At 44.7% G+C, this 13,530-nt stretch overlaps 1 protein-coding gene across 4 annotated transcripts in view; it reads left to right on the top strand.

Annotated features, from left to right (window-relative positions):
• EVA1A (eva-1 homolog A, regulator of programmed cell death) overlaps positions 1 to 5,918 on the top strand; it is a 210,796-nt gene extending 204,878 nt beyond the window's left edge. For all 4 annotated transcript variants that reach the window (XM_068937026.1, XM_068937027.1, XM_009686340.2 and 1 more), the window contains one exon: positions 4,467 to 5,918. In XM_068937026.1, coding sequence (XP_068793127.1) covers positions 4,467 to 4,831 — 365 coding nt within the window. In that variant the 3' untranslated portion in view covers positions 4,832 to 5,918. The remainder of the gene's footprint in view (positions 1 to 4,466) is intronic.
• The last annotated feature ends 7,612 nt before the right edge of the window (positions 5,919 to 13,530 follow it).

Here is a 13,530-nt window from a genome sequence, read left to right as displayed (position 1 = left end):
TTTAGGTGCGCAGCAGAGGGTGAAGACCCTGCAGTCACCTGTCCCTTGCACTGTCGGCACAAGTAGGGTCTTCCAGTGCACAGAATGGAGAAATACCAACATTAGAGAGAGCCTCCGTGCTTGTTTTCACCGTCCTTTTGGCTGAAGTCCCCATATAAAAGTTGGGAATGTTTCTACTGATGACCAAGGAGTGAAAAGTCACAGCACAGCAGGAAGCAAAGCCTTTTTGCAGAAGTGTTGATTTTCACCATCAAATCTGTTAGCAGCTGATGTTATTGTTAGGAGTATCAAACCAGTTAGGTGTTAGTGTCATCCTAGCTTCCAGAACCTTGAAAACAGCATTTATTCAGAAATAGAAAGAAAGAGCGAGCAATATCAATGAGGAATGAATTTGTCAGGTGAGGGGACCAAACAAAGAAGTTTGATTTAGGGCTCATTCCTGCAAAGAACTCAGAGATGCCCTTAATTTGAAAGTTATTGTCTTTATAGAATTAGTTTTTTAATTATATGCAATCCTTGCCTGAAACCTCAGCCCTGTTTTTTGTTATGGACCTGATCCAAAGGCTGTCTGATGGTTTGGAAAGACTTTGCTGATCTCAGTGACAGCTAGAACTGTCTTTGCAGTCACAGCCTACCCGCAAGACCAGAACCATGCCTTGTTTTTGTATCAGTATTAAGTGGCCAAGTCATATCAGAGCACTTCTAATATCTCCCTTTGGACAGAGGACTTACTCCAGTTTTGCTGTTGCATTCATGCTGAAGTAGTTGGAGGAAAACCTCCACAAATCTCTGTTCTCCTCCCATAAGCAAAGCTGTGCTGCCAAGTTATTAACAAGGGGCTTCCAAAAAACAGCCCGGGGGAGATCATTCCAATTTTTAGACTGCTTGGTCTGAGCCATATTAATAAGGGGCTCCTGGAGAGCTTCCTCTGTTCTACCAGGGGATTTCAGCAGCCTGTGGGGCTAACTGTAAATTCCCCAGAAGGTATTGTTCCTACTGTTTGTCTGACTATGCTTAATGCTGAACCTTTTACTGAGGCCCTCTGAAATTCCTCTCCCCACTGAGGTTTCTGAATGCATGAAGCCATCACAGGAAGCCAACTGCGTTAATGCCTAGATTGGTTTTTATTTATTGGAACAATTTATTATAATAGCAATAACAACCTTGGCCTAGGGCATTTCCTGGGGAATTAATGGCAGTCTGGGCTGATGCTCCCAGCAGATTGTTAGCCCTCAGGAAACAGGCTCTGTAATTGCTGCTGGTTTAGTTGGAAAAACAAAATAAAATGTGTTTCGAATTTTTGGCCAGTTTGAATACCTAGAAAATGGTGGCTTTGTATAAAGGGTTATAAAGAGCATATATCTTTTGCCTGCATGGATTAAATGCAGGCTTGAATCAGTGACATTTTCATCAATGCTTTCAGTCCAGAAAGAGAAATAACAAGTAGGGGAAAGGTAACCCCAGCTAAAGAGATTGACAGCAGCTTGATTCTGCTAAAAGTTTAGGAGAAAAACATAGCTCTGAGCTGTCATCCACAGCAGTGGAAGAAAAAGCTATACTGGCCAAAATCTGTGTGTTAAAGGGTATAATAGTATACACACACAAATGCATGCATATCAAAACTGTATTAAGGCCTGCTACTTATATACATACCCCTTTAAAGAGTATTTTCCAATATAACAAGTGTTTTGAGGTGCTTCAGTATCTGGATGATGAATCTGAAACACCATCAAGTTTTTGGAAGATGCTGAGCATTCATTTTCTAAAGAGAAAACCCCTTTTTTGGTCTTTGCAAGTAGGACACCCTGTGGGGGAGTCTCTCAAAACCACTAATCAGGTGTCAAAACCCCAGATCCAAGCTCTTGCTGACTTGGCTACTTCAAGTGAGAAAAAGCAGAGCCCCTGATTTTAAGCTTAAATTCCTCTTTCGGTGTGCAAAGAGAGATGTTGCTATGTGAGTAGATTGTATGTATGATAAATGGCAAGACTGCAGCTGAACGTAGGGTTACAGCTCAGTGAAGAAGTCCAGGCAGTGTGTCTCAGATGTTGACAGAGTAGCTGTAGGAGCTCATAAATGCCAGTGGAGCCCAAAGATTCAATTACAGCCATCTCACTGAATGAAGGACTATGGATACAGGCACAAGCTGAGTATGAAAAATGGTTGCTTAACTAGCAATTGAGCTGCAGCTTGCTCATGAGCTGTATACAGTGGCAGGGAAAAAGGAATGTGGAGGAGAAAGGAAAAGTAAGACATGGACAAAAACGGGGGAAGAGAAACCACATGTGCCTGTGTCTCAGGCTCCAGTCTGCGTTTTTTTATGAGTTGCTTTAAAAGCGTGAGCAGTGTAACTAACAGAAGCAAATCAAGCCCATGTGTGTGCAGGAATGTGGCGCGCAGAAAAGTGTGCCTGGCATCCTAACAGCCGAGCAGAGAGGAGGCAGACTGGACTGAACGTCTTCCAGGGCAAACTGACCAGTCCTGCTCGTTTTTTCTTCCCATTTTGAGTGTCCCTGGAGCCTTTCTTGGGCGTATTTGTAAAGAAAGCTCTTCAGTTAATGTCCTGGATTATATTGCACCTGGAGGTAAAAACAGTAAGAGGGATGGTTCCAGTTTTCCTGGGGTTTCTGAATCTCTGGAACTGAGGTCACTACTATACTGTTTACACAGTACCAGAGACAATGTCTGTGCTACTGCATAGGTAGGGCTGCAGTTTTAAATGAAGTTCTGTCCCTTGAATTCAGTGTTCCTATTAATTTCACTGGAGCCGGGATTTCACTCAGCCAGACTTCTACAAGAGCTATTGGCACATCCTTCATGCCTGTTCTCATTCCTTCTCTTCTCCTTTACCTTTGGCTTTTTGCTGGCTCTCTCTTGTCAAAATATCTTAGCTTAAAACCTCTGGCCTTGGCCTCACTTCCTTTTCCATCTGCTGCTGCATTTCTTTCCTCTCTTTTTATGGACTTATTGAACACATCAGTTGCAGTTCTCTCCTCCCTTTTTGTTGTAGACCCTTTTCAGGCTATTTTTTTCTCATGCCCTCTGCTCTAACTGCTCTACTACAGTCTCACGTTTTATTAGCTGGATTTCAGACTTGCACAACATCTTCCTTGCCCTTGGCCTACCAGTCATCTTTTAGATCCCTTTGGTTAGAGAGAACGTGCAGAGCAAAAAGGAACTGCCTATAACTGTGCCATGAGCATCTCCAGGCAATGACCTTCACACAGTTTTGAACCGTGCACAGATCCGTGTTTGGGTTCTGACCACAGAATCGTAATAATAATTTAGGCTTGAAGGGGCCTCTGAATTCACCTGGACCAACCTTCTACTCAGAACATGGCTGACTTCAAATTTACAGCCAACTTTTAAGTTAGAGCAGGTTGCTTAATGTCATGTCCTGTTGAGTTTTAAATATATTCAGATAGTTTCCAGTTCAACATCTGCAAACTTTTTGCTTTAAGGAAACCAGCCGGAGAAGTCAATTTCTAAAGGCACAGTGGAGAAAGTGAAGATAGAGTGGAGCCATTTAGTCACAGGGTTCTTTCTCAGCTGGTGGGAACTGTCGCAGGTCCATCATCAAGTTGCAGGGTGATGGACTCATCTGAGGAACCAACTCCATCCTCGAGTTCTTTTCAGAACTTCCACCAGACACAGTTGAGTACAGAGGGCCTTGGCACTTCTGCTTGGTTCATTTTCTCCCTTCAAGCGTAGCCATAAGCCTGGAATGTAATGAGATGGTTCAGCCTAGGGAAACTGCAGTAACGTTTATCATAATTATGCTTCTGAGAAGTCGAATGAACAAAAAATAACAGTAAATAAACAAGATGACCTAATTTAAAAAGCATTGCGGATCCTTTGGAGTCTTATATCACCTCTGAAATGTTGTTATGCAGGATCCATCCTGTTAGTGTGCTACCTCCAATTATGCTTCTGTAGCACAGGTATATATTTTGGGTGTCTGGGCAGAAAGCCAGCACACTTGCCTTAGATAACCAAATAAAACCTATGAATAAATAATATGCAATTTTGCGTGCTGCAAGGCTTGCCATTTCAGCTTGACCACAGCTCAGAGAGTGCACAAAGCTTTATAATCACATTTAATCCTCGTACAATGATAATGGATGTGGCAGAAAGGTACACTTAGCTGTTGCTGAGTACACAGCATCCTCATCTCAATCCCACTTGCGCTGCCACTGAAATCAGCATTTAATTCTGTGGGCTGCTCCTTTTGATTCCAGACAACTCTAAGACATAACTGTTGCTAACCCACACTCTGCATATGGGTAAATGACTTGGCAGCAAATCCACCCTTCCTGATTTCCCTGTGGAGAGCAATGGAAGGCTTGGAAGCATAAGGAACCATTAGAAACTCTGCCTCTCCAGAGACCATTGCAGGTACTTGCACTGAGAACCTGTGTGTGCTTTAAGGGATTTTCGTCTCTGATAATCACTTCCTTTCCTCTTTCAGAAAACCCTGAGCGGGCTGCTCTGTATTTTGTCTCTGGAGTGTGCATTGGACTCGTCTTGACCCTTCTGGCCTTGGTGCTAAAGGTGTCTTGCCGAACTGACTGCAAACGTTCGTCTGCAAAAAAGCCTCCCCGGGAGCGGGAGAGTGACAGCAGCGACAGTGACGACGATTCAGACACCACTTCGGACCTGTCGGCCCGCAGGCACCGCAGGTTCGAGAGGACTTTGAACATGAACGTCTTCACTTCAGCGGAGGAGCTGGAGCGAGCGCAGCGGCTGGAGGAGCGGGAGCGCATCATCCGGGAGATCTGGATGAATGGCCAGCCGGACATCCCAGGGACCAGGAGCCTGAACCGTTACTACTAAGAGATGGGGAATCCCGACAGTCCAGCACTGCAGCCTGGGGCTTCTCCATGCCTGATGAAGAGCAGAGGAAGGGAAGGAGTATTACATGGATGTCTCCCCTTTTCCTTTCAGAAGTGCTACGTGGTGCAGTGTGGATGGACAGCAATAAAGCTTTCCCTATCTCCTTTTCTCTGACATATTGCTATCGCTCCTCTTCATGGAGACTTTCTGGTTACAACAGAGGTGGTTTCCAACTTCATTTCTTAGTTGTAGGCAGGGAGCTGACAATTCACATCCTCCCATGTGGGACTTTGAGTTTGGTGTGCTGCGGTACGATTGCTCCTCTCTTTGCTGGGGAGAGAAGTCATCCAGGTTTTGGTTTTGATTTTGGATTTTTTTGATTTCCCTTTCCTGAGGATTTTGAGATAATTGTGAACAAAACTGCAGATCTGGAAAATGATTTGGCAAGGGAGGGGGAGGTACATCCTGACCGACTGTCTTGTGACTTCAGAAGCCATGAGATTAACCTAATTAAAACCCAACAGCAAATATGACTTGTTAAGAACTAGGGAATGGGGAGGGGGGAGAGGGGGGATTCTTCCATTGTGAAATCATCTCGGTGCTTGGATGTTTGCCATAATGTACACAGTTATTTATGGCTGTCTTTTCATCTTCCTTTTCAATGGGAGCATTTTTTTTTTACTGACACCTCAGGGATAAAATCCTATTATTTTTTTGAGTCCGTTCTCCCTGCTGGCCCCTGTCAAACAACCCACCTCCAACAGTGAAATTATGATAATATAAGAGATGTGTCAGTGATTGGTGAGATGTTAACAACCTCAAAGAGGTTGAAAAGGGTTTTCTTTTTGTTTTTTGTTTTAAATATATATGTATATATATATATATATTTGAAGATGCTGCACAGGAATGTGCCTTATTCCTTTTTTTTTTTTTGTTAAACTACAATTTTCCTATGGATAGCAATGCACAATGTTTTATATATTTTATTAAAAAATAATAAAAAAAGGTTTATGTTTACCAGAGGAAAATGGAGACAAAAGAAGCCACGTATGACAGCAGAATGGGAAATAAACTCTGGTTTGCTTCTACACACTTGAATTTGCATCTCACTTTTGGCATATGTGTTGCTTGAGGGAAATGCTTTGGAATAGTAATACACCTCTGCAGGCAATCAGGGCTGACGTGCTCTCCATGCAGGAACCTGGAGGCACTTCTTTGGCCTCAGCCCATTAATCTACCTCTGTGGTGCGCACAGGCAGGAGCAGCCGAGGATGAACTGGTTCTCAAAGGGCCATCCCAAAGCCTACTGACATCAAGGGAAAGAGCCCCAGTGATTTCATGATGCTTTGAGTCTATTTGTCCCAGTCCCAGATCACAGCAGGGCCAGAAGCAAATGCTAAATGAATCAAAATAGCACTTGGAAAAAAAGGTAAAATACGTTTTAATGCTTCTGCAGCTTCCTGTGGAGTGTTCAATGGATTATTGACATCCTGCTTGTTATCTAGCTGTTGAAGTTGTGACTTCAGTCACAGCGCTTCTGGCATTAAACTTGGTGTTCCTGAGGTCTGCACCACACTGCTTTAGCCTGCAGGGCTCTAGGATGTGCTCCTCCCTCACTTAGGCATACTTGTTTCTTAAGTTTTGCAAAGTGCTGACAAAGCAAGTAAGTAACAACCAGAAGCTCTAACTGCCCAGAGCTTTCCCCTAGCCTCACTGAGAGCTGAAGACAGAGGGACTTGCTTGCAAGATGGCTGGGTACATTAGGACGGGGCTAGCATCCCCAGAGGAAGAGGGGGGATTCATCTGTCACACCAGATGTGTGGAGATCGCTGTGTGGAGGGATAGGACCAACCAAGCCTTCCTGGCATGCTTTGGGGTGGCTGGGGTGGGGGAGGGTCGAAGCATCCCCACAGTTCTCCTTCTCTGGCTGAGGAAAGTTGTGTTTGAAGAACCCATAGCTGCCTTCTCCTGGCACTTGCAGGGTGGGAGCAAAACTGAGCAACGGGTGATGCTAGTATCGTCAGAGATCAGGCCAACCAGCAGGAGGTGGCTTCATCTGGGAAGGCAACGCTAACAACACTGCAGAGCAGTTCCTGTCCCTGAGCCAGCGCAACTCCAAATGCAGAGACTGACAATTGACCTGGGATGAATTTTATGGCTGATATTTAGTAATAAAGCAGAAGGCAGGTCCTGAATCCCAGATGAGCTGCCAGGTGCTGTGCTTTAGTGGGGATATCGAATGCATTTTGCTGAGGATGTAGAGGAACAGAGTGACAAGATGAGATCAGTGGGATCAGTTTTGTTAGCCTTGTATTTTCCCTTATAATGAGATATTTGCCTCAACCTCGGTCATTAAGGGACAGCAAATTTTCAGATCCGGAGTGCTGTGTCCTCAGAGATATGTTGCAAAACTAATTTAAAAATGCTATAAATGAATGAATTTATGTATATGATTTTCCCAAATGAAAATTTTTGACCAGAGGAAAGAACAAGTGCGGTAAATCTGAGTGTACTTCATATGCAACCAAGGGATTGAAATACCTGCTTTGAGTGTAAATCACAGCTGAGCCCATGTTATGAACTGATGGACAATCCTCCCATAGCATTGCTAGCTTTGCTGTAAATCTCCCAGCCGAAGCTTGCAAGACAAAGGAGTGGGTTATGTACGTCTCTTTTCAAAATTGAGCAGACAAGCCCAGCTCAGCCTTGCCCTAGATAACAGGGGCGTCATAGAAGTAAACAGAGTCCTTACAGCACGTGCTGCACTTTCATGTAGCTTCTAGCTCCTTTTGTCTCAGGGCCATGCATTTCTAAAAGGTTTTCACTAAAAAAGAAGAAAAATACAATCCTTTGAGCTACCATAAATAAAAGACTTTAAGTCATTCTGTAACTATTTCTGGATTTGTCCCAAAACTGCTGAATAGTTTTTTTGGGAAAAACAATTAAGATTCACAGGGCAGGAATCAGTGGTTTACCTTTAACTCTATAAACCAACAGAGCTAAAACACTCATCCAGAATATAGAAGAGTCAGATTCATGGTGGGAAGGGGTCAAATCCATTTTTCTTACTCCACAGAAGAATATCTTGAGCACGCAGAGCTTTGGAATTGGCTGCTCTCAATTTTCTGTTTTGCACTATCTCACATATAACATTTAAATACTCTCATGGGTAGAGATCAGAGAATGGAGAATACTTCTTTACCAGGCTACTGTGAATCCCTCTTGTAGAAGGTTATGCCTAACTCTGCTTTCTGCTTCCAAGTTTAATTAATTTTATACATCAAAGTGGAATATTGTCACCAGGATAGCACTTGCCAAACTCCTCAAGACAGAGAAAGGAATTGAAATCAACTTTTCCTATTTTGTGAATGAATTTCCCAATCACTGATCTTTTGGATAAAAAGATGCTGAGTTCATTTTCTGTGGGGAATCTATTCTTTGTGCCTCAGTTTGCCTTTATAAAATGGGGATAACAGAGCAATCCTGGGCTCGGAGTTGCTTGGACAGTTGGTAATAAGGGCAACCATATGGTATTGCATTTAAAGGAGATGGTGCTGTAGTTACTGTGTACAGTATTTTAGGCTGCAGGCCTATGTCAGGTGAACCTCAGGAAGTGAAATGGCTGTGCTACATACCTGGACACTTTCAAACTTCTAGACAGTGAGATGGATTGAGAACTGGCTGGATGGCAGAGCTCAGAGCGTTGTGGTCAGTGGTGCAGTCTAGTTGGAGGCCTGTAGCTAGCGGTGTCCCCCAGGGGTCAGTACTGGGTCCAGTCTTGTTCAATGTATTCATCAATGACCTGGATGAGGGCACAGAGTGCACCCTCAGCACGTTTACTGATGATACTAAACTGGGGGGAGTGGCTGACACACCAGAAGGCTGTGCTGCCATTCAGAGGGACCTGGACAGACTGGAGAGGTGGGCAGAGAGGAACCTCCTGAAGTTCAACAAAGGCAAGTGCAAGGTCCTGCACCTAGGCAGGAATAACCCCATGCAGCAGGACAGGCTGGGGGCTGACCTGCTGGAAAGCAGCTCTGCCGAGAAGGACCTGGGAGTGCTGGTGGACAACAAGTTAAGCATGAGGCAGCAGTGTGCCCTTGTGGCCAAGAAGGCCAATGGGATCCTGGGCTGCATTAGGCAGAGTATTGCCAGCAGGTCGAGGGAGGTGATCCTGCCCCTCTCCTCAGCCCTGGTGAGGCCTCCCCTGGAGTACTGGGTCCAGTTCTGGGCTCCCCAGTGCAAGAGAGACATGGCACTCCTGGAGAGAGTCCAGCAGAGGGCTACCAAGATGATTAGAGGGCTGGAGCATCTCTCCTATGAGAGCTGGGCCTGTTGAGCCTGGAGAAGAGAAGACTGAGAGGCAATCTCATCAACGTGTATAAGTATCTGAAGGGGGGATGTCGAGAGGATGAGGCCAGACTCTTCTCAGGGGTGCCCAGTGACAGGACAAGAGGCAACGGGCAGAAACTGAAACACAGGAAATTCTGTCTGAACATGACGACAAAATTCTTTCTTATGAGGGTGACAGAGCACCGGCACAGGTTGCCCAGAGAGGTTGTGGAGTCTCCTTCCCTGGAGATATTCAAAAGCCGTCTGGATGCGATCCTGTGCAATGTGCTCTAGAGGACCCTGCTTGAGCAGGGAGGTTGGACTAGATGATCTCCAGAGGTCCCTTCCAACCTCAACCATTCTGTGATTCTGTGATTCTGTGATTCTGTGATTAAATTACAGATTCATAGCTTATATCATGGTATTTTTGTAAATGTCAATGAAGGGTTGGAAAATCAAAGCTCCTACCCCTGGGAGAACCTGAACACCTGGAAATGATGGGTCAGACTTCTGAAGTGTCAACACACATTCATTACCCTCCTGTGGCAGATGGGCCACTGTGGCCAGTTACAGAATATAACAGGAGAGAATGTAGAAAGGTAGATTGCTCCGGTGAGGTACCCACTATGCTCACTCACTTCCCATTGCCCTTGACTTCTGAGGGCCATTTTCACCTCCCTCTATCATCCAGTCTATCACCGCTGACCTCTGATGTGGACCTGTGTTTAATGGACCTTGAAAATCTCGGTAATACAGCGTTTACTGGCTTTCCCATGTCCACCCTGGTGTTCATATCCTCAAAGAATTCCAGCGAGTTAATGAGCCATGCCTTTCCCTTCCAGAAACCACAGTGCCACTACTTAACCCCTTGCCTGCCATCTTTCTCAGCACCCCAGGGGCTACACAAATAAAGCAAGTTCGCTTAGCCATTGTACTGCCAGAATGTAAAGCATATGCTCACGGTGCCGTGGGGAATCTGAATTTCCTCTTTTGCTGCATGGACTCTCTTGTGTTTCTTCAGGCATCACAAGCAATTAATCATCTTAGACTGACCCAGAAATCCTACTCACAATCATTACTGAGGTCTCCATCTTAGTGAAGTTTTAATAATCTGATCTGAGTTTCTAGTGTCCTTAGATACCTGCAAAAAATAATCTCAAGGTATTTTTTGCCTTTCTTTGATCACTCTTATTAGAACTTGTAGCTTGTCTCCTCACACACTTTCAATGTAGCTTGTCAACAATGTAGCTTGTCTCCTCACACACTTTCCTCCCCTTTCTCTTTGTATATTAGTTTATTTTTGAGATTGTCTCAAGGACTGTCACAGTTAAGTGTAATTCACCAAAAATGGCAGTAATGGCTTTAGTTCATTACACTACAGCTCATCTTTATTTTCCAGTAAATGAGCACTTGCTGCACCCCTGGTCTTAAGGTGCTTGCTTGCTCTGAGTGGATGTGGTGGTTTAGTATAATTTAACCAAATCAGCTGACTTGGAGGCTTCAGATCACTCATCCACTGAATGGACCTGTTCAAACAACAGCAGTGTAATTGTCACAGCTTGGAGCATTGCATCTGGGAGCCCTTCCTCCCTAAATCACTGGTGCGGTGACGTTGCGAGTTATGTACTGGCTGAACTATTGTCACCTGAAAGCTGTTCAGAGGTTTATGTGTGGTGGATGCTCTGGGAAGTGCATCCTGGTGGATGCTTGTCCAAATCATGAAAGTTTAATGATTTCCTCGTGGGCCTCTCCAGAAGAAAACTGAAGGAATGAAAGGAAAGCAGCCTTGACTTTGTCCTTCTCAATGCTAAAAGAGTGCAACTGCCCCAAGGTTTCCCTCTGTGCAGTGAGGTACAAGATGTGTTTCTGGGATGAATGACTGGAAGCACGGCCAGCACTACCCCAGAGGCTAGTCTGATGGACACAGAATCATAGAATCATAGAATGGTTGAGGTTGGAAGGGTCCTCTGGAGATCATCTAGTCCAACCCCACCCCTGTTCAAGCAGGATCCTCTAGAGCACATTGCACAGGATCACGTCCAGACAGCTTTTGAATATCTCCAGGGAAGGAGACTCCACAACCTCTCTGGGCAACCTGTGCCGGTGCTCTGTCACCCTCATAAGAAAGAATTTTGTCGTCATGTTCAGACAGAACTTCCTGTGTTTCAGTTTCTGCCCGTTGCCTCTTGTCCTGTCACTGGGCACCCCTGAGAAGAGACTGGTCTCATCCTGTTGAGGATGACATTGCCACCTAACTCTCTTTTCCCTGCATCTGCACACTGGTGGACAGCTCAGGAAGGTTCCCAGCAGGAGAGGAGGTGCTGAACCAAAGTGCCTCACTCTGAACCTGTGAGCAAGGTCCTTGGGCAACTATGGGAAATGGGAGAGGGCACTCACGCTGCCAGGGTTGTCCCCAGAAAACAAGATTTTCTGGTGCTGCAGCTCCAGAAGAACCAGGGGAATGGAACCGTGCTTTGCTGGCAAGATGGGATCCAGTGTAGTGCAGGGGCACTGTGCTCATGACCATGAGTATGGCCAGTCACTCACGATCTCCATCACTGTTACTACAACCAACTAAAAATGGCAAGGATTGCTGGCCTGCCTTTTTTGAGACCAGGATCCGTGAAGCAGTCTGATTTTCCAGCACTGGAGAAATCACTGATTTTTGGATCTGGGAGTATAGTGGTGGTAAGTTGCCCACCTACATGCATGCATCAGCATCGGCTTCACAGTGCACAGAGCAAGTCAGGGTGCTCAGCACCAGTGGTTTCTGGATGAGGAGGAACTTGACCTCAGGCAGACTCTAATCAGAGATCAATGGAGAGAATAAACCCTCCTGGCACTAACACAACTCTCTGCACAGGTCCTGTGGTCCAGTGAGAACAACAGACATTTTCTCCTACACGAGCATCTTACTCAGCGAGTACGAATGGTTCCCACATCCAAAAGAGCAACTCAGTGCTAGAGATGGATATAACAACACCTGCAGCAGGAAAACCAACCTGCTCACACACTTGCAAACCCATTTGCTTGCCAAACCACACAGTGCTGTGAGCATGAACCAGAAAATATTTCAAAATATGCTCATATTTTGATGGAAAGCAAAGTTTAACCCAAGAAAATCTGCCACCTGATTTTATGTTTTATTTACGTGCTTCTCCCTTTCCCTGCCATCCAAATGGTATAAATAGTAAGCTGGTGAAAATAAAGACTAACCTCCCTTCCCAAAATCTAAGCAAAACCAAGCACATTTCATTTTTTTCCCATTACACCACTAAACTGTTCTAAACTGAAGTGCATTGTAGAAGCCTTCAGTTGGAGAAAATTTTGGTCTTTTAAAGTTAATTTAAAAAATGAGCTCTCTCAAGAAGCTGCTGTGTTTTCTTGTCCGCTGTCCTTTTAGACAAACATCTAATGAATGGCGAGGGCATGATATTGTGCTAATGGCCAACCCCCAGAAATGTCATCATTCTTTGGTAGCATTTTTCTTTGATATGGTCCAGTCCCTCCTATGTCGCTCCCTTGCTGAGTAACCTCTTACAGTTCTTCTCCCATTCCCCCTCGAAAACACCTGACTAGAGCTAGGACTGTAAATTGTGGCAGGCCATGTCCCTGTGGGTGGACTCGTCTCTGTCTCTCATTCTCCTAGCAGGTGGGGACCTGTGCTACCCTTTTTCTATTTACTGCTCAGAAAAGGCACCTTTTTCACAGCAGCAGAATGGGTTTTGGCTTTCATTAGTTCATCTGTCATTTTCCTGTCAGAGAACAAACGGGTGTGGAGTCGAGGAGAAAAATCAAAACCTGGTTTTGGACTTTTTTTTTCCTATTAAAGGACATTGTTCTGAACAAAGCTGGGTGACTGCTAAGCAAAGCAAATCTTCATGTTGTGGCTGAGCTTAAACAGGGCAAACTCAGTTTTGAGGAAAACCTGTTTCTGCCAAGTCTTTGCATCCTTTGCCAAATGCAAACATTACCACTTTGGCATCTCCTGAGAGTTTCAATCATTCTCTTGCCTATTAAGCTTTTGTTTTTGGAGCAAACATTTTCTGAGGACAAACAGTGATGACTGATGGAAACAAAGTCAAATTGCTTTCTTTGGGCTATGAGAAAACACCTTTCCTTTTCTATTATGACTTCATGAAGAAATATAAGATATAATGATGTGATGGAAAGTGACATTAAAAAAAAACCCAAAACCCTGAAACAGGACATCTAACTGAAAAGGCATCTTTCTTTACAGTTCCTGGCAGGGCCCTGACTTGGCTTGTTTATTTTCTGGTTGTGTCTGGAGTCCGATGTTTTTCTGTATCATGACTGAAATATAAGCTCCCTGCAGCACTTTTCTGTGGATGTGGTGCCATGTTGGA

The sequence above is a fragment of the Struthio camelus genome, chromosome 3, assembly GCF_040807025.1.
Source record: "Struthio camelus isolate bStrCam1 chromosome 3, bStrCam1.hap1, whole genome shotgun sequence".
In the NCBI taxonomy this organism is placed as follows: domain Eukaryota; kingdom Metazoa; phylum Chordata; class Aves; order Struthioniformes; family Struthionidae; genus Struthio; species Struthio camelus.
Note: the sequence above shows the minus strand (reverse complement) of the source record. Positions and strands in the feature narration are given on the sequence as shown.